Genomic DNA, 20,619 nt, shown 5'->3' with positions numbered 1-20,619 from the left:
ACAACTTGAACTGAACCAACAATTTGACTAGGGGTGTGCAAATTGTTGGTTCAATTATCTAACTGATTGGGATTCACTAACTAATTAAATCAAATTGGGGAGTAAAATTGAACCGAACTTATTAAATAAAAAAACATAAAAAAATTGAAGAAAATCGAAATAATCGATAGAAAATACATAAAATAAAAAAAATGATGTCTTTTCATAAATATCAAATCTAAACAATACCGTTTTAAAATTCAGCCAGTTCGTTTAGTTTGATTATTTCAATCAAAAAGGGGAATCAAAAATTGAAAATTAAACTTTTGCGAAAAAATAACTGAATCAAACAAATACAAGAAAAAAATCGAATCGAATTGGAATATGGTTTGATTATTTCAATATAACCAAACCGAAATATGGTTCCTCAAACTCCAAAACTAACCTCGTGTCGTTGTCATTGTTACGGGACGTAAATTTAGACCACGAATCATTATTCATCCATAAGTAAGTATTAATTACATATATTCTTATTATTATTAAAAAATACATTTTAAAAGAAATTAATGCATCCGGTCCAAAATGTCTGGGCCCATTGACCCGTCTTGCTGCTTGCCGTCTCGTTAACGTTACTCACGCGCTTGTTTGTCACAACGCGGCGTCCTTCCTCTCCAATTGCCTTCAAACCTAATTATGATTGTCTTTTCTAATCTTATATTAATATAAAATTTTCATGCAAAACCATATGATCTAATTCATACTCAAATATCCAAAGATAAAAAATTAAATTATTATAAAAAATTCATATCATCGTATTATTTAAATAATTTTTATAAATCAATTGCAAAGATTAAAATTATAATTTTTATAATTTTTTTAAAATTTAATTTCTGAATCAATTTAATTTTTATATTTTATCTGTGATAATTTAATTTTTTTTATTTCAATTATATTATTGATTCAAAAGTTATAATAAAAATAATAAAAAATTTAAATTATCAAAAAAAAATTAAATTATAAGAATTAAATTGACTCAAAAATATAAATTTAAAAATATAATTAAAATAATAAAAATTTTAAAATTACATTACGGCTTTTGACTCATAACTGGATTTTATGTATTTATTTGGTGCGTGCAATTTATGGAATAGTAATAATAAGAATTGTAATTTTTTTTTTTAATTTAAAATATCCAAAAATTAGTTAGGAACAATAAAGAATCGGACAAAAGAGGAAGGTGGCGGCGAACCAGAAGAGGAAGGTTTAACTGACCTTAAATTATAAAAATCGTTAAATTTGAAGTAATTAACTTTAATTAATGACGAAAACTTGTTGTTAGATTGATTGCATTATCCTCTCCTTTACGAAGGTTCTCACCGAAGGAAAGACCAAGAATTCACGCAGTTGACGAATTCTTGAATATTTCCCGCGAAAAAAAAAACGATCCTTTTTTCTGGGTGGGTGAAATCATTATTTGTAGCCCAAAACGGAAAAAGAAAATGAAAAAGAAAAATTCGCCCACTTTGAGTGTTTTCATGGACATTTCCCCCATTTTCAATTTGATTTTTGGTTGAAAAACCTCATGTTACAATTATTGTTTCTATTATAATACAGGCGGGGTTGATTCCATGATGCGCAGCGTTCGGATTTGGAACATTTCTTTGAGCCAATGCCAATGCGTGTGTAAAGTCAATGATGAAAGGGATTCAAGTCTTCGTTCAAAGCTCGCAGGCTGCCAAAACCGATACCCCAAATTTCCAAATGCCTTTTCCCCACGTATATATAAAACAATCCCGGCCATTTCTATGGTTTTCATGATTCGATCTTGCCGAATTCCAGGTTTATCCTTCTGGGCATTTTGGTTTCCTGGGCATGATTGTATCTCCCTGTTGAGATTCATAGGTTTTCCAGCTGGGATTGTGGGTTTTTAGTTTCCTCCAGGTTTTGTTTAGGTGAAGTTCGCCAACCACTTGTTTGTATTTAAGCTTAGATTACTGGCTTTTCATACCTATATTATTTAATTTAGTTGGTTTCTGGGGTTCTGTCGTTTGAAATTATATTTCTGGGTTGGTTTTAAAGTTGATTTTCTGGGGGGTTTGTGGCTCCGTGGGTACCTCTTTCTTGGTTGTTTTCCTTGGAAGAAGCTGAAATTTGTTAAACTTTTGCTCTTGGGAAGACCAAAGCTTTGTACTTCTCACTGGGTTTGTTTGCGTTTTCTGGGATTTGTGGCTAGTTTGAGAAAAGACCAGTTGAAAAGACGGAAATGGGAAATGGCAGAAGAAAGAAGCTGCATTTAAGCAAGATCTATTCATTTAGGTGCGGGAAAGCATCTTTTGAGGAAGATCATTCACAGATTGGGGGCCCTGGGTTCTCAAGAGTAGTTTATTGCAATGAACCAGATAGCCCTCAGGCTCTAGGCCGTAATTATGGTGGCAACTATGTGAGGAGCACAAAATATACAGCAGCAAGTTTCTTGCCCAAGTCCTTGTTTGAGCAGTTCAGGAGGGTGGCTAATTTCTACTTCCTTGTCACCGGCATCTTGGCCTTCACCCCACTCTCTCCTTACTCTGCAGTTAGTGCTATTCTCCCTCTAATTATAGTGATTGGTGCAACCATGGTGAAGGAAGGTATCGAGGATTGGCGCCGCAAACAGCAGGTTTACTTCTTTTTGTGTGTACTGGTTCAATGATTTTTCTAGTGCTTGCTATGCTATCTGTTTCTGATCTAGAATGAAATCCCTAACGATGCGTGTTCTGCACATCAGATGATGAATCTTTGACTGAAATTCATGAGAGAGGTTGCTTTTGTTTTTTCTTTTTCTTGTTCGTTCTCATGCTATCATTACTCAGGGATTGTCCAGGGAATTTATTGATGGGAAGTTCTATATTGAAAAATAGCTTGGAGTCTGCCTAAAAATTTTAGGATAGTTATTGTTATTTTTGAGGTAGGGACTGACCCGGAAGCATGGAGTCTTGTGCACCAGAGATCCCCTTTTGAGGAAGGGTCTTCGAGAAACAATCTGTATGCTCTGGGTTGGAATGTTTCTATAATGAATTCTTTGTTCTGTGACTTAAAAGTTCAGTATGACTGTTAATTGTGATGTGTAGAATATATCTGGTATGATTGCAGCAGAGCTTTTGTCACCATCGAGATGCTTAGCATGCAATCATCCTAAAACATGAGAGAGTTTTCACCAAGGGCAACGCACTAATAGTGAATGAGTTTCAATCACACAAGATTGATATTATGCTGGTATTATGGCTTATACTAAAGTTACTTGCTCTAATGATATCAAACCAAATTTGAAACAGCAAAATTTAGAAATAAGGTTGTTTTTTTGTAAGTTACTTTGAATGGGTAGGTTGATCCATGTTCTTTTCTCAACATGCAAAATATCAAGTGATACAGAGGCCGTAACCTTTTTCGATTTGCACGAGCTATCTACTTACACCTTTTATGTTGTCAAATGTGACTAATTATGCTTCTATTTTTTATTTTTTTGTGTGGGGCACCATATCTTCTCTAGAATTTAATATGTGAAAATATTTTCAGGATATTGAGGTGAACAACAGAAAGGTTAAAGTACATCGCGGAGATGGAGTTTTTGAGCATACTGAATGGAGGAATCTCAGAGTAGGAGACATAGTGAAGGTGGTGAAGGATGAGTTCTTTCCGGCTGATCTTCTCTTGCTTTCATCCAGTTACGATGATGGGATCTCTTATGTTGAAACCATGAACCTTGATGGTGAAACAAATTTGAAACTAAAACAGGCTTTGGAGGTAACTTCGTTTTTACAGGACTCTAATTTCAAGGATTTTAAAGCCTTTGTTAAGTGCGAAGACCCAAATGCAAATTTGTACACATTTATTGGAAGTATGGAAGTTAAAGACGAACAGTATCCTCTTACTCCTCAACAACTTCTTCTTAGAGATTCCAAACTCCGGAATACCGACTACATATTTGGGGCTGTTATCTTCACAGGTGCTGATACAAAGGTTATTCAAAACTCTACTGACCCCCCTTCAAAGAGAAGCAAAATTGAGAAAAAAATGGACAAAATTATCTACTTCTTATTCGGTGTCCTATTTTTGCTGTCTTTTATTGGATCGGTTTACTTCGGCATTAAAACTAAAGATGACCTTGATAATGACACCATGAAAAGGTGGTATCTAAGGCCGGATCATTCTACAATTTTCTTTGATCCAGACAGAGCCCCAGCTGCTGCAATATATCACTTTCTGACGGCTTTGATGCTGTATAGTTACTTGATACCAATCTCCTTGTATGTGTCAATAGAAATTGTCAAAGTTCTGCAGAGCCTTTTCATCAATAATGACATCAATATGTACTATGAAGAAACTGACAAACCAGCGCATGCTCGTACCTCAAATTTAAATGAGGAACTTGGACAAGTTGACACGATACTTTCTGATAAGACTGGAACGTTGACTTGCAATTCAATGGAGTTCATCAAATGCTCTGTGGCTGGGACAGCTTATGGACGTGGTGTCACTGAAGTAGAGAGGGCTATGGCTAGAAGAAAAGGATCTCCATTGGCCAATGAAATGGTAAATGGTAAGGACAATCCTGAGGAATCCGCTGATAAAAAATCACCCATCAAAGGCTTCAACTTCGAGGATGAAAGGATCATGAATGGGAATTGGGTTAATGAACCCCATTCGGATGTCATACAGAGATTTTTTCGTGTGTTGGCAATCTGTCATACAGCCATTCCTGAAGTTGATGAAGATACCCAGAAGCTCTTATATGAAGCTGAGTCGCCAGATGAGGCAGCTTTTGTGATTGCAGCAAGAGAACTTGGCTTTGAATTTTACAAAAGAACGCAAACAACTGTCTCATTGCATGAGCTGGACCCTGTTTCTGGAAAAGAAGTTGAAAGGTCAGTTTCTTTAAACTTGTTCATTTACAGGTGAAATTTTTTATTGCATTCATATAAATGAAAAATTCTATGCTCCACTCTTTTGGCTGCTTCATGCATGCATGCCAAATTATCTTTGGGTACATCACTCTGATATAGTCTATTCACAGTTTACATTCTTTTAATGGTTTATAAGAAAATGAATCCTGAAGACCTGTTCATCAAGAGCTTTTTCTTTTTAACTTGCATTGAAAAAACTGCAGGTTTTGTTTAGGTTCTTTAGGCCGATACCCTGCCAACATTTCTGTTCCAATGTTTGTCAGAAAATTTTGCTAGTGGACTAAGTATAGTTTTATCACAAGACTGCTTATATAGTTGATTCTGATGTAAATTGTGTTGGACACAAACATACCGATCCATTCATATGTCATACATAAAATATATCTTTGTAATTTTGTGTTTGCATGTATTGCTATGATTTGTTTCCTCTACTTTCAAGTAATTGAACAACTTAAATTACACATTATACTAATACTTTGCTCTCCGCAGGTCATATAAACTTCTGAATGTTTTAGAATTTAATAGCACAAGGAAGCGGATGTCTGTAATAGTAAAAAGTGAGGAGGGAAAGATATTATTACTCTGTAAAGGTGCTGACAGGTTAGTATTTTATACCTTCCCTCGCTCTGGAATCCCATTTTTGAATAATCTTTATAACTATCTTGAAAATGTTTTAACCTGTCAATCAGTTTTTCTTTTCTGATTTTCCCTTTTTGTTATTTTGCATGCAGTGTCATGTTTGAAAGGCTTGCCAAAAATGGAAGACAGTTTGAAGAAGAAACCAGGGAACATGTGAATGAATATGCTGATGCAGGTTTGAGGACCTTAATACTTGCTTATCGCGAACTCAGTGAGGAAGAGTACAAAGATTTCAATGAAAAGTTTTCAGAGGCCAAGAATTTAGTCAGTGCAGATAGGGAGGCATTGATTGATGAAATGACTGAGAAAGTTGAGAGGGATTTGATTCTTCTTGGTGCAACAGCTGTTGAGGACAAACTCCAACAAGGGGTGGGTTGAGAAAAGCTTATGTAGAAGCTGTTATAATAATGATATCTTTGTTCTGATTAGAGGTGGTATGTGGAATTGAATTCTCTTCTGTTGTGCTTGTTAGGTGCCTGAGTGCATTGACAAACTGGCCCAAGCAGGAATAAAACTATGGGTTTTGACAGGAGATAAGATGGAGACTGCCATCAATATTGGGTATGATTATTAACGTTTGAGATTAATGTTGATATCACTTCTGAACATTTCTAACATAGAGGGACAAATTTGCAGCTTTGCTTGTAGTTTGCTTAGACAAGGAATGAAGCAAATAATAATAGACTTGGATACACCAGATATCAAAGCGCTAGAGAAAGCAGGAGAAAAAGAAGTCATTGCCAAGGTAAAACTAAATTTTCTTTGTGGTAGCATTTGTTCAGAAAGCTTAAATTTGATGATGACAGTGAATTTAATTAAAAATAAAGTCGAAAGCTGCTGAGAAAAGCTATGAGAGCCTTATGACATGCTTTATAGTTGGCTGGACATGTGTGCTGTCTTGGTGCTCTTTATAGGTGCATATGTTTTTCAACTGATTGTTTAGCAGCTAAGTTTCTCGTTGTTTCTTGAACTAGCCTCTCAGTGTCCTCATTTATTGTAGTATTTTTGTCAACTTGTACCGTATAACTCCTTGTCAGCAACTACTCAATTTTGTGACACATAACCAAGAAATAAAGTCACTGCCCACCAGTTCATACTCTCAGATGTTCTTTGGATGAACATAGCTTGGCATAAATATGGGTGTTGAATAGTTAAAACACATAAAATTGTCCTCTGGAATACCTATACAAACAATTAAAGTTTTCTAGGATGTTTGAACAGGAGTGGCTTTGTAAGGCGCCCTTCATCACCCTAATGGATAATCTGATGGCCTCTTTTCTGGATTCAATTTTATTTGTTTACCATTGGAAGAAATCAGCCTTGAAAAACTTGAATTAGTGTCCTTTAACTTGAAATTTCATTGTAGATGTTAGCTGAGCGATGTCTGTGCTCTTGTTTCAGACTTTGGGTTACATTATTTTGTTTTAGTTACCTATGATTGTCACTAGTTACCTAAGAATTGATTATTTTCTTTTAGTTACTGATGATTGAAGCTAGTTACTATTTAAGATCAACTGATTGAAACTAGTCCTGATGGATATTTTGAATTTATTGCTTAGGCTTCAAAGGAAAGTGTCCTCCGCCAGATAAATGAAGGGAACTCCCTGCTCAAGGCATCTGCTGGAAGCTCTGAAGCATTTGCCTTAATCATTGATGGGAAATCACTTGCATATGCACTGAAGGAGGACATACAGAAAATGTTTCTAGAACTTGCCATTGGCTGTGCATCTGTCATTTGTTGCCGTTCATCGCCAAAACAGAAGGCACTTGTGAGTTTTCCCGCTGCTGCCCTTATGAAAATATCTTCTTTGTGTACTCTTTTTTTGCCTTCTGTTTTTCTATTTTCCTTTGTGCTTTTTTTGTTGATTCAAAAACTGTGATTCCCAAAAAATGCAGGTTACGAGACTTGTTAAAGAAGGAAATGGTAAGACGACATTAGCAATTGGAGATGGTGCCAATGATGTGGGGATGCTTCAGGAAGCTGATATCGGAATTGGAATCAGTGGTGTTGAAGGAATGCAGGTGCTCAACTAATAGCCGAACATGTTTTTCATCTCTAAACAATCTTAATGCTGGATTTAGTTGACTTTATTTGTCCTGAATTTTATCTGCTTTACAAATATCAGGCAGTCATGTCAAGCGATATAGCAATTGCTCAGTTCAAATTTTTGGAGAGATTGCTATTGGTGCATGGGCATTGGTGTTACAGAAGGATCTCTTCCATGGTAATGACATAAAATATTTTTCAATTTTGCCTCTTCATTTCTACTTTCTGGCACCTGTGTCTATTATTGGCAGAATTGAACTTAAATTCCATAAGTTTTGAAGATTCATTTTCTTGATTTGACTATTGTTATTATTTTTTTAGTTCATTACTGTAAACATCTTAGATGGTCAGCTGACTTATTCCTTCTGCTTTTGGCAGATATGCTACTTCTTCTATAAGAATATCACGTTTGGGATCACCCTCTTCCTTTACGAGGCACATGCATCTTTCTCTGCACAATCTGCATACAACGATTGGTTTCTGTCTCTATACAACGTCTTCTTCACGTCACTTCCTGTCATTGCCATGGGTGTTTTTGACCAGGATGTATCAGCTCGGTTTTGCCTCAAGGTATGGTGTTCTCTTTATGATGTTCATTAGTCGTAACATCTCTTGGCTGCACCAAGCACAAAAATCGATGCTGTGTACAAAGAACACTCGGATATTACAATAACAATGATAATGTACTATATAAATTATAAAGCCTGCCTGTCATAATCTTGATTATGTGAACTATGTTCCTCATTGATTGTGCCGCATTCTGCAGTTCCCCTTGCTGTACCAAGAAGGCGTGCAGAACGTCCTCTTCAGCTGGCGCCGTATACTTGCCTGGATGTTTAACGGGCTTTGCAGTGCAGTCATTATCTTCTACTTCTGTATAAAAGTATTAGATCCTGAGGCCTTCGACACAAATGGAAAGGTTGCCGGGCTGGAAATTGTTGGGGCGACAATGTATTCTTGTGTCGTTTGGGTTGTGAACATCCAGATGGCCCTAGCTGTGAGTTACTTCACCTGGATACAACATCTTTTCATCTGGGGTGGCATTGCTCTCTGGTATCTTTTCCTCTTAGTATATGGAGCCATGCCTTCTGATTACTCCACCACTGCTTACAAAGTCTTCGTCGAGTGCCTAGCCCCATCGCCCTTCTTTTGGTTCATCACGCTCTTTGTGGTGATCTCGGCCCTCATCCCGTACTTCTCATACTCAGCAGTTCAGATGCGGTTCTTCCCAATGTACCATGGCATGATACAGTGGATAAGGCACGAGGGTCAATCAGATGACCCCGAATACGTCAATATGGTCCGGCAAAGATCAATCCGGCCCACAACCGTGGGCACTACAGCACGGATAGCTGCAAAAAATCATCCTTGTAGAAGAAGATAACCACAGTCGATCCTGTGCCCGAGCTCCACGCGATGATCATGGGTTGGTGAATCTGCTGAAGAATTGCAACTCTGTTGTCCGTTGTGTCCCAGGTTGTTTCATTGTGACCATAAAAGTATGCCGATGAACAACCATGTACAGAAGCATATTTTGAGCTTGTACCACATGTTAGATAGAAAGCAAAAGCCCCTGAATCTTTTGTAAGTTTTGAATCTTTCATTTCTGTCGCTGTAGTTTGTTTCTTTATCCGAACCTTGTACAGCTGCCGGGATTTACCCTGCACGAACGAGATGTTTGCGCTGTAATTATAGGCTGTAACGATGAAGTTAATAAATCCCTTTTCTGATCCCTCTCGGATGATTGATTTCCTCTCTAGTTTTGGTCATTTTTGTTGGCTCTGTTCTTTCAGGTTCGTCTGTTCGAGCAACAATGCAGTGCCATCGATGGGCGGGTTGGCATCGGCCTGGCTGGCTCCGATCAGCTAGAGGAACCGGAGATATGATCGGAGGTGTCAGTTTTTCCGGCTTCCAAATGGTTTGGATGTTGGCCAGCTGGATTGAAGGGTCTGCACGTTGTACCCAGAAAGACGAACATCCAAGGCAGCATCACAAGGTGAGTGACTGGATGGAACTGGAGAAGATCTGAAGCCCACAAAAGCAAGCAAATTTGGATCCAAACGTCTTGAGGAGGGCGAGTCTCGTAGCAGTGGTGAAGTTGCTCCTAGAAGGTCACATATAAATATGATTCTTTCAAGACTTTGTAAAATGAGAAATTCCATGCCGAATTTTATCTACGTCAGGGTTCACTTAAAAATATTTGTGATGTTAGAGAAGAGTTACTTTGATGGTCTTTTAATAATATAAATAAATATTAAAAATTATATAAAATTTATTTATTTTTTAAAATACAAAATTGCTTATTAAATATTTGTATTCAAGTTTAGAAAGCAAATTTAGTGCATTGAGTATTGAGATTTTAACAAAAAATAGAGATCATGTTGAGCAAAAGAGAATTAAAAGGAAAAAAATAGAAAAGAAAAGAGAAGTGAAAGAATAAAGTTAAAGAGAAGAAGATGAGAAAATGTATGAGTTGAATAAGCAAAAAAATATGGAGAGTTTTATAATTTAAAAAATTATTGATTTATTTTTATTTTCTCTTCAATGCCCAGATGTCGATTTTCTAGATGCAATTTTTATCGTTCAAAAAATCGTTTTATAAAATTATTTTTTTAAAATAATGTCATTTTTTGTCTTTTTTATTATGTTACATTACAGGTTTATATTTCATTATTTATTATCTAATATTTAAAAATAATCTATGAACTTGAAAAGTTAAGGACTTTCTTGTTTAAAGAAAACTATACTATTTATTGTCTAATATTAAAAAATAATTTATAAACTTAGAGAGTTGATGGACTTCACCGTTTAAATAAAATAACAAAATAAATAGAATATAAAATTAAACAAAAAATTATTATAGAATAGAATTTCAAAGAATAGGAGGCTTTATTTTGTTGGACCCCTCTATTTTTAAGGACTCTAGGCTTATGTCTTGAGCTGGCCTTGATATGATCCACGGTATAGAATTTATTGAAATAATTCATCAAATGATATAATCTATGGTCGATGATGTATCTCCTCATCTGTTGATTCAAAGAAAGAAAAGAAAAAAAAAAAAAAAAAAACTCCACAGCAACTTTCCCGGAAAATCATGTTACTATTTTGTATGGTCTCTTTCTTGTTTGGTTCTTGACAGAAAATTCCATTCCCATAACCATGAGACAGCATTGAATAGTCTGTCACAAGACCACCCCAATGGATCAGCTTCCATATGCATCCACACCACTTGCAATATATATATAAGGATATGGGTGATATGTCATTTTCATTCATTAATAGAACTACCAAACCCACAATAAAATGATTAATGAACTGTAACATGCCCGAGTTTATAATACTTGACCGTCTATATTGATAGTTTATCAATCAATTATTAGTGCATCTTTCGTTAAATTATTCAAGTAAAATTAATTCATTCAAACAATAAATACAAATAATTTTTTTTTATTTACACCAATCTTTTTTGCTCTCCACAACTACTTTCTATAGTTGCAACAATTATTTTTAAAAGATACCCTTTAGTATACATAATCATTCCATGCTCTTCAAATACACCATCATCGCCCATCATCACCGACGACTGCCCATCATCACAAAGCTTCCATTGGAGGTTGTGACGAACGTGGCCGCCCATCATCACACTTGTCTCTTCCACCAATGTTTGAGTCACTCTCCTCAAATCTTATGGTGATTTCAAAGTCCCTGAACCCTGGGATTTGGGAGCGTTTGAATACCCTCGAACCTTGGGGTTTAGGTGGGATGATGGGCGACTGCGTTCGTCACGATCGCTGGTGAGAGCAACGTGACTACCAGTGGGAGCTTTGTGATGATGGATAGTCGTCGACAATGACGGGTGATGATGGTGCGTGCAAAAAGCATGGGATTACTTCGTACACTAAAAGGTATTTTTGAAAAAATAATTGTTGCACTATAGAAGATGGATATAGAAAGCAAAAAAGATGGATGCAAATAAATTTTTTCATACAAATACTTGAATGATTTAATACTTGAATGATTTAATGGGATGTCAATATAGGAGTCAACCTAAATGTGTAAGTAATATTAATTTTCATTTGGCAACATTCTACTATTAAAATCAAATATTTTCAAAGATGTTGCCTTTGGCAGAGAATCCATATAAGAATATGGGATTCTAATGTATGAAGAATAAATAGTAAGGAAAACAAAAATCATGATTCCTAAATATTTTTATTTATACGTAGAAATAATGTACATATCTAATTCCATTTTTTCTTTTTCTTTTTTTTGAGTTCAATCATATCTTAACCTAATCAAGAGAAATAAGAGGAAGAAGAGGGAGGAGGAGGATGAAAATGAGGAAGAAGGGAAGAAAGAGTTTTTATATTCTAAACGGCGGCGAGGCCGAGAAACTCCGACGCCGACTTGCCGAGAATATTCGCGAACTCATTAAAGCTAATGACGCCGTCGCCGTTGGTATCGGCGTCTCTCATCATCTCCGACAGCTCCCGGTACGTCAAGGGGTGGCCCATCTTGGCCATCTGTCCGGCGAGCTCGGCGGCGGTGATGTAGCCGTTGCCGTCGCGGTCGAAGGACCGGAAAACCTCCATGAGCTGCTCCTGGTTTATGAGCACCTCCTCGCTCATGTCCGGCAAGATCGCCTCCACCAACTCGTCAAACTCGATCGACCCGTTGCCGTTGGAGTCCATGTTGGCCAGCAGGACGTAGATCTGGTCGCCGGTCGGCTTCAGCCCCAGAGACCGGAGGAGCGCCGCCAGCTCGAGGTGCGTGAGGCTGCCGTCGGAGTCCATGTCGAACCGCATGAAGATGTCTTTCAGCTGCTTCAACTGATTGGATTGAAGCCTTGCCATTAATATCAATTATTCTGAAACAAACAGCAATAGAAGATTGAAGAACAAACAAGAAGATGAAGAAGAAAAGGTCCGTAGAATTGTTGGTCGTTGGATTTGGTGGGTTGAGATTGGAGGTGTTAAAGGGGAAGATTTCGATTTGAAAATGGGAGCGGGTAGGTGGGATGATGAATTGTCAAAAGGTGGCATCTTGGTTGGGTCTTGGGGATTTGTAATTATAGGATTCTATTTTTGGTCAAACAAGGAGGGAGCTGTAATTACAGATTCCATCATGATGTTGTCTTTCTGAGATCTGACCTTTTCTTGGTATGGTTTCAATCTGAATGGCTGTTGTTGGCTCATTGGTTTGACGGTGGAGAAAAAAAAAGTTTTATTTTTTATGTACATGGGTGTATGCTGAGGTGGCATGCATTATATATTATTAGCGTTTTTTTGTCTTTTATAGTTATGAGCTATAAATAATACACACAAACGCCTTCCAAGTGTCTTCGACTTTTTTGCAACTTTTCTTGAACCAAAATGTCTAGAAACACTTTTAAAAAAAAAAAAAATTGAATTCTTTATTTCTACCCTTTCATAAATGTTTCAAGACTATTTTATAATATTAAACAAATATCAAAAATATTTCGATCCACGAAGGGTTTGAGAGACGACATTTTTTTTCATCTTAACTATATTTTTATAATTTTTTATATTAAAAGTTATATTTATAAAAAAAAATATTTATATTTTTTTAATTACACATTTTCTTGTATTTTTATTTTTTTAAATATTATTTCTCCATTTCCGTTTCGTATCGTATCTGTTTTTCGTTTTTATTTGCACGCAACCTAAGTTATGAGTTATTTTAATGTGTCTTTTTCAAGACATTTGTTTTCTTTTTTTTTTCTAACTTAGTTTGATAATAAAAAATAATAATAATTTCTTATGTCATTAGGGTTCAAACTTATTGTAGTGAGTTTAAATATAAATTTTTGTACATTTATACAATGCATGTAGTTTATGAGTTATTACACAATAAATTTACTTAATATGTACTTAAAAATAATAATCATATGGTCTCAATGAAACAACTTATATATATATACATGCCCTTTTCAATTTTTGGCTCAACAAGCTGTTTGGATGATTTGTTGGTTCATGAATGATTTGGTAGACAAAAATTGAATTATCTACTGGTTTGATAATATGGGAGCATGCGCACACTTAAGTGGTAAGATTGTTTGAATATGGAGTTTTACACTTTGTGTGACACTTGGTATCAATAGTTAAAAAATCATCGACTTTCTTATAGTCAATGGTGATTTTTTTGAATGTCACACGAAATATCAAAACTCTATTATTTAAGCAGCATTTTCATTTAAACAAAAAGTCTAAGTTCGAGTTTAATGTCGAGAAAAGGTAGCCTATACTCCTACTAGAGGAGTTCCTAACACAAGTTTTACTTAGCAAGCGTGAATAGCCTAATGAGGTGTTCCCACAAGAAGTTCGTGGGCATAGGCATTGCAGGCGAACCTAGAGAGACAATTAAGTGTTACAAATCCCTCGGTGACTTGTTAGTGTCCCTCATGCTTTTGTTTCCCCTTTATCTAGAAAAAAAGACAAAAAGAAGATCCCTGTTTTAACAACATTAGAGTTTGTAACTGCCACAAGAGATTAAGAGTTACTCTTACCTAGCAATGTTACAAATAGTAATCCCAATGAAATGAGATTGATATTTCTGACCTAGCAAGAATGTCGATTCACAAAATCAAGCTCCCCCTGAGGAATTAAAACAGGCACCAAGCAGGTGTAGTGTACCCTAGGAGTATGTAAATTGAGAGCCTTGAATAAAACAAAGGCTTTATGAACAACAGAAATGCTATTCGGCCCGAAGTGGTGCCTGAAGAATTGCCACCCCAGAACGAAATTATAATCTCACCCATGGTCCAAGTGACAGAAATGCCCCTGTTCAAATTTGAGTCATTCCCTCCCTCCGACGCTCAATCTGTCACTCTCTTCTCTCTTCTCTCTCACTTGTTCTCTCTCTGTGTTTGTGCGTTCTCTCTTGTTCGACCCTATTCATCGCGAAGTCTCTCACTCTTCTCACTACCTTCTTTTACTTGCTCTCTCTTCTTCTCTCTAGATCGACCCCCCTATCACTCAAAACGAAACCGGCCGTAGTGTGACCCTTCTTCTCGGATCGAAAAAAGGTCGTCTTCTTCCGTCCGTGCGACTGCATCTCCGGCCCTCTCTCGGCTCCATTGGCTTCGATCTACAAGCAGGGAGGTAAGTCTTTTAGACATTTTAGTCACGAGCACACATCCATCCTATATACGTATATACACATTTTTTTGCTTTGGCCGAGACTTTAATGTTAGATCTAGGGAGATTAGGCCGTTGGAACTTGTTGGTTTTTGGGTATGTTGGTTGATTGGCCTTTAGGTGTCTGGTGGTTGCCTATGACCGCCGGAAACCACCGGCCACGGTGGCCGGTGACGACTGGCAGTCCGTATTTGGGTTGCGATGTCTTGGTATCTGATGTGTTAGACATTGTTTCTATTGTGTTAGACCACATTTTGTGTCTAAAAGACTTTAGTCATTAGATACAAAGATTATTCAAATGTGATGGGTTGCAACTTCATCTTTAGAACACATCAGATACAAATATAACTAAAATGAGCAGGGTTGCGACTTTAGCCCAAATCAGATACAAAGACTAAAATGTGTGCTGATGACTAAAATGTCTTTAGCACACATGAATAATCTAACATGAATAAGACTTTAGCACACAGATACAAAGAGTTTAACACACATCAGATACAAAGATGACTAAAATGTGACTAAAATGTCTAACATTTTTCTATTGTTGGTCTCCATTGTTTCTATTTCTCTATATATATTCATGTACCATATTATACTTCTAATAAAGTATTGATTTTGTATAATTTTTTTAATTTCATTGTAGGCAATCAATTCTAATTTAGGAGACGAAGGAAAGCCCCAATGAGTAACATAGGTATGTATGAGAAAATTAGTGATTTAAAATAAGAAAAACAAAATGTTTATGCAAATAATATAGGTAACATTGTATTCTCTTATGCTTGTACCTTGTTTTGATCTAGTGAATCATAGTGTGCTTTCGGAATCAGCCGAAGACAATGAGGAAAATTGCCAAGAAAATGAGGAAAATTGCCAAGATAATAAGGGTCCTCCGTTAAATAATGAAGTAGCAGGAGAATACAATGATCTTGTCCCTAAGGTTAGAATGAAATTCAATGATGATAATGAAATTTATGAATTTTAAAAACGATATGCTTACCATGTGGGTTTTCCAATAAAAAAAAGGAATTCGAAGAAGGGTGAGGATGGGGTCGTAAGATATGTGACTTATGCATGTAGTCGAGAAGACAAAAGAACTAGTCAAGCTAACACTTCTCTGAAGCCTCAACCAACAATTCGAATAGGGTGTAAAGCTAAGATCACAGCCATATTGGTTGTTTTAGGAACATGGCAAATAAGCACCATCCATCTTGAGCATAACCATGAAACAAGTCCAAGCAAATCTAGGTTGTATAAATGTAATAGACAGTTGAACGAACAGGTGAAACGACAACTTCAAGTTAATGATATAGCTGGAATCTCGCTACAGAAAAGTTATAACTCAGCTGTTGTTGAGGCTGGTGGGTATGAGAATCTGACATTTGTGAAAAAGGATTATAGAAATTACATTGATAAGGTGAGAAAGTTAAGACTTGGGGAAGGAGATGCTGCTGCTATTCAAGCATATTTTTCTAAAATGCAAGCCCTTAGTCTGGGTTTCTACTTTAGTGTTGACTTGGACAAAGAGTGTCGATTGAGGAATGTATTTTGGGTGGATAATAGATGTAGACAAGCGTATAAGGAATTTGGCGATGTTGTGACATTCGACACCACATACCTGACCAATAGGTACAACATGCCATTTGCTCCGTTTGTTGGTGTAAATCACCACGGGCAGTCGATGCTGTTTAGATGTGGTCTTCTTTCGAACGAGGACACTAGGACTTTTGTGTGGCTGTTTAGTACATGGCTTCAGTGCATAGAGGATCAGGCTCCCACTGGAATAATCACTGACCAGGATAGGGCTATGCAAAATGCAATTGAAATAGTTTTCCTTAACACGAAGCACAGGTGGTGTTTGTGGCACATACTAAAGAAGTTGCCTAAAAAGTTTGGTAACCATAGTTACAAAGCTTCAATTCTTTCGGCTATACATGATGTTGTGTACGAATCACATAGTCCTGAAATATTCGAGCAAGGTTGGAGTTTAATGATTGAGAAATATGCACTGCATGACAATGATTGGTTGTCTGGACTATACACACAAAGAGCTCGTTGGGTGCCATGCTTTTTGAAAACTAGTTTTTGGGCAGGGATGTCAACAACCCAGCGGAGTGAGAGCATGAATGCATTTTTCAATGGTTATGTACACTCAAAAACTTCATTGAAGCAATTTGTTGAACAATATGAGCATGCATTGAGGTCTAAAGTTGAAAAAGAGTTTCAGGCAGACGTTAAGTCATTTTCTCAGATGGTTCCATGCGTATCGAGGTATCCCATGGAGAAACAATTTCAAGAAGTGTACACAATCTCAAAATTCAAGGAGTTTCAAAATGAGTTCACAGGGAAGATGTATTGCGAGGTTGTATCTATCAAGGAGGGATCGTTTGGTACGAGATACAAGGTGCGCGAAGATATTATATTTGATGAAAGATTCAAGGAGACAAAATATTTAGTTGATATTGACAAAGAGAAATGCAATTTTGTTTGTAGTTGTCACATGTTCGAGTTTAGGGGAATAATATGCATACATATCGTCACAGTATTGATTCGAGATGGTATCAGATCACTTCCTGATAAGTATATCTTAAGGGGATGGAGGAGAGATGTCAGTAGATCCTACACAAGAGTGAAGATTAATTACAATGGTTGGATTAGTACTCCTAGTCAATTAAGATATGATAAGCTGTGCAGTGTGTTTGTGAAGCTTGCAGACGTGGTTGCAGATGCTGAAGATAGTACCCAAGCAACTATGGAGTGGATGGAATCTCAATTGACTGCATTGAGGAAATCTAATATGAAGCCTAGTTGTGGTAGTAATATACATGTTGAAGATAGTGTGCAAGAACAATTTCTAGATTCTGGAGAGGCAGCTATAGCTTCAAGCGTGCAAATTTTGGATCCAAGATGCTCGCAGACAAAGGGAGCCCCTAGGAAGCTTCGCAAGAAGGGCCCATTGGAAATGAGTTCCAAGAAAGCAAAGAAGGTGCCATTGGGAAGGAGTTCCAAGAAAGCGAATGTATGCTCTAATATTTTTTTTAAATTACCTAATAATGTAGTGCTCAAATTCCCAATTATAATGATTGTTACTTTCATTTGATGTCTAGGTGGGATCCTCGAAAGTAAATGAAGACAATGCCCCGATGCAAAACATTGCTCAAGACGGTCAAGTATTCAGTGAAGGTTTTACACAAGGACAGTATCACGGTTTGACATCAATCTTGTACTCAGAATTAATGGTAAGTACTTGGATGACATTTGGGTAATAATCTAAGTTGTCATTTTTTAAATTTTCGAATGTTCATTTAGGTTATATCCTGGTGCTTACTATTTTCTTTTGCAGGCTTCTTTTGATACGGCTTAGCCCTTCATGCTAGTGTACATGCCCCATCCACGACCTGATGACAACCCACCGGATGTTCGAGGCATTCATTCCATGCAGCCTTTCTTTTGATACTATTATTTTTTGTTTTTTTTATTGCATTAAATTTACTGTAAAAAAAAAAAAAAGGTGCTACGAGCACGATGTGATGCTCAAACTCATAATGCTGGGATTGAGTTGGGATTTTGGGTCAATTTAGGCTATCTAATGCAGGCTCTTGGAGATTTGTTGAACTTTGTTAGTGCAGTATTTTTTGGGGTTCATATGCTAAGAACAGAGCATATTATTGCATAGGTTGTGCTTGCATGCAGGTTCTTTAATGTTCTGTTATCTAGTTTTTTTTTAGATTGAAGTGTGTTAGGGACAATTAATGTTCTGTTATCTTGATGAAATGAGGTGTATAACAAAAGGAACAGATGGACTTGTCATTGTAGGGTTGCCTTGCAAATATATGGTTCCAAATTAAACTGTTTATTTGCTAGTCATTGGAGTAGGTTTCGCCGGTGTTGGTTTTGCTTAGTTTGCAGTAATTCGATCGGATGTCCGGAATAAATTCAAGCAAATGTAATTAAATGTTAATTTCTTCTGCTTTTCAATGTTAGATCAAGTTTTGGTTCTTAAAAACTGTTTTTATACAAGGGATTGCATCGTATGTGCTTAAATAGTCAGCTAATTAGTTATGGTTTAGGTATAAGAAGGTATAACCCATGCCATTGACAATGTCATATTAAACCATTAATTATTGATGAAGTCGCCCCCAGATTTTGCCAAAATAAGAAAATGATTAACAAAATGGGTCAGCTTCACTGTCCACATCGTTCCCTCAAATCCAGCGGTAGAAATGCAATTAATACAGAGATTGGATGGCAAAAATTGGCAGTTCACCTGGCCAGATGAGCAGTGCAGTGTTCAAAATTTGGAAAAATCTCATATAGAGCAAATGTCCTGATTGTCATTATATGGGGATGTAGCCATTCCTACTCGCCAAAAAGGAACAATTCAAAAGCCCTCAGGACCTCAAGTCTCAAATCCTTGAGAATCATCCAAACATCCCATGGTGCTCTTCGAACTAACTGCATCTGTACCTGAATACTTTCTTGCGGACTCAAATGCCATAAGGTTACAATATTCCCGCTTAGGAAACTTGGTAGGAAACCCAACAAAAATAAAATAGAACAAATATAAATAATAGAGGCCACTACTACCAACGAACAATAAACACAACCCCTAAACAAATCTTAGCCGAAATTACACATAAGATAAAAGAAAAAGAAACCCTTGCAATTGAGGTTGAGTTTAAACAATACATTACAAGTACATAATTACACCAAAGCTAAATATCTAAATCTACTTCCGTCATTTTTCATCACCCATAAACTGAACAAAAAACAACTCAATCCTAATACCATCATACTTCTAACAAACCTACTTTCTTTTGTCTTAAACTCTAGAAGTTTCATTTTTAATTTTATTTTTTCTTGTACAATACAACTATGCTCTTTCTTAAACTTCAATAACTTTTCTTTTTTTCCTAAAGCCTTTTCTTCAAAAACCTTGACTTCTTTTTCTAAAACTTTCACCTTATCCAACAATACTCCACATAATATTTTTTCACGAGATATGCGTTCATCATCGATCCATTGAAACCATCTGCAATCATCATCCTGTCCACCAAATCATCCATCAATTAATTTCATTCATATTAACAATTTATACATTTATAAGAAAATAATTTACCTTCCAGCAAAAATTTTCTTCCAGGATTCCTCTTAGTCCAAGATGTGTAGCACTTTATAGATATACCGTGTTTACACACAATTGTCTGATGCGAATTACATGAGTTAATTGAAGTTTCATCCATTTCCAAATAGGAAGTCATAAATCCTGAGACAATAAAAGGAATTCCAAAAATCAAATTCCCAAAATTTAAAAGATTGTGACTTTAGAAGAAAATCGCCTAAGTAGTAGCTTGCTTAGTGGGAGTTAGGGTTGGTCCAGAAGTCTTAGGGTTTAAATTAATGACATGTTATCACACACAGCTTACTGATCGGGCTTAAAGGGTATACTGTTTAAATCAAGATAGAGAAAATTAAGGTATTGTCATAAACATAAAAATTGAAAAACAAAAACACAAAAGAGTTCAATAAATTTTTCATGGGAGATTAGTATCATACATATGGCACAATTTTCTAATTGGTAGAAATGATCAGTACGTTAGTTCCATCTTAAACTTTTACTAGTGATGTTACACAAATTAAAAATTGCTTACCCATAATGTATTAATAAATATATATCAAACAAAAGGGGTTCATCAATCATATAAATAAAAATTATATTGTGGATGTATGCCGAGTATCAAAGTGAGAATAAATCACAAAGATGCCCCATAAATCACAGTTAAAACTTTCAGTCAACCCAAATAATCTCGCATACCACAATTCTAGCAATAACCCTAAGTAGCACCTTCTTATTTTACAA

At 36.3% G+C, this 20,619-nt stretch overlaps 3 protein-coding genes across 4 annotated transcripts; 2 read left to right on the top strand and 1 right to left on the bottom strand.

The window, feature by feature from the left end:
* Positions 1-1,593: 1,593 nt before the first annotated feature.
* Positions 1,594-9,876, top strand: LOC127806401 (putative phospholipid-transporting ATPase 9). 2 transcript variants are annotated; one of them, XR_008024410.1, is made up of 12 exons: positions 1,594-2,635; positions 3,532-4,880; positions 5,409-5,519; positions 5,651-5,927; positions 6,031-6,119; positions 6,195-6,303; positions 7,118-7,327; positions 7,455-7,580; positions 7,685-7,783; positions 7,984-8,175; positions 8,372-9,189; positions 9,399-9,876. XR_008024410.1 is itself a non-coding variant. In XM_052343663.1 (11 exons), exons 1-11 carry the CDS (start codon positions 2,243-2,245, stop codon positions 8,987-8,989), a joined length of 3,573 nt encoding a protein of 1,190 aa, XP_052199623.1. In that variant the 5' UTR covers positions 1,594-2,242; the 3' UTR covers positions 8,990-9,337. The 2 variants fall into 2 exon arrangements, 1 of the variants encoding a protein (XP_052199623.1); XM_052343663.1 differs by lacking the exon at positions 9,399-9,876 and having other exon boundaries at positions 8,372-9,337.
* Positions 9,877-11,801: 1,925 nt separating this feature from the next.
* Positions 11,802-12,788, bottom strand: LOC127806404 (probable calcium-binding protein CML16). Its single transcript, XM_052343669.1, has one exon. The coding sequence runs from the start codon at positions 12,456-12,458 to the stop codon at positions 11,976-11,978; it is 483 nt and encodes a 160-aa protein (XP_052199629.1). The 5' UTR covers positions 12,459-12,788; the 3' UTR covers positions 11,802-11,975.
* Positions 12,789-15,443: 2,655 nt separating this feature from the next.
* On the top strand, positions 15,444-18,123 carry LOC127806379 (protein FAR1-RELATED SEQUENCE 5-like). Its single transcript, XM_052343616.1, has 5 exons — positions 15,444-15,456; positions 15,563-15,699; positions 16,042-17,778; positions 17,867-17,998; positions 18,103-18,123. The coding sequence occupies exons 1-5, from the start codon at positions 15,444-15,446 to the stop codon at positions 18,121-18,123; spliced, it is 2,040 nt and encodes a 679-aa protein (XP_052199576.1).
* Positions 18,124-20,619: the final 2,496 nt, after the last annotated feature.

This window comes from Diospyros lotus, chromosome 7 (assembly GCF_014633365.1).
Source record: "Diospyros lotus cultivar Yz01 chromosome 7, ASM1463336v1, whole genome shotgun sequence".
In the NCBI taxonomy this organism is placed as follows: domain Eukaryota; kingdom Viridiplantae; phylum Streptophyta; class Magnoliopsida; order Ericales; family Ebenaceae; genus Diospyros; species Diospyros lotus.
The sequence above is the reverse complement of the archived record's forward strand: the minus strand, read 5'-3'. Positions and strand labels throughout refer to the sequence as shown.

Excerpts from the sequence above, each read along its gene's own strand:
- LOC127806404 (XM_052343669.1), bottom strand. The coding sequence starts at position 12,458 with ATGGCAAGGCTTCAATCCAATCAGTTGAAGCAGCTGAAAGACATCTTC.
- LOC127806401 (XM_052343663.1), top strand. The coding sequence starts at position 2,243 with ATGGGAAATGGCAGAAGAAAGAAGCTGCATTTAAGCAAGATCTATTCA. Across the intron at positions 5,928-6,030 it reads AGGACAAACTCCAACAAGGG|GTGCCTGAGTGCATTGACAA; the intron begins GTGGGTTGAGAA and ends TGTGCTTGTTAG. Across the intron at positions 7,784-7,983 it reads ACAGAAGGATCTCTTCCATG|ATATGCTACTTCTTCTATAA; the intron begins GTAATGACATAA and ends TGCTTTTGGCAG.
- LOC127806379 (XM_052343616.1), top strand. Across the intron at positions 15,700-16,041 it reads ACAATGATCTTGTCCCTAAG|GTGAAACGACAACTTCAAGT; the intron begins GTTAGAATGAAA and ends TTGAACGAACAG. Across the intron at positions 17,779-17,866 it reads GGAGTTCCAAGAAAGCGAAT|GTGGGATCCTCGAAAGTAAA; the intron begins GTATGCTCTAAT and ends TTTGATGTCTAG.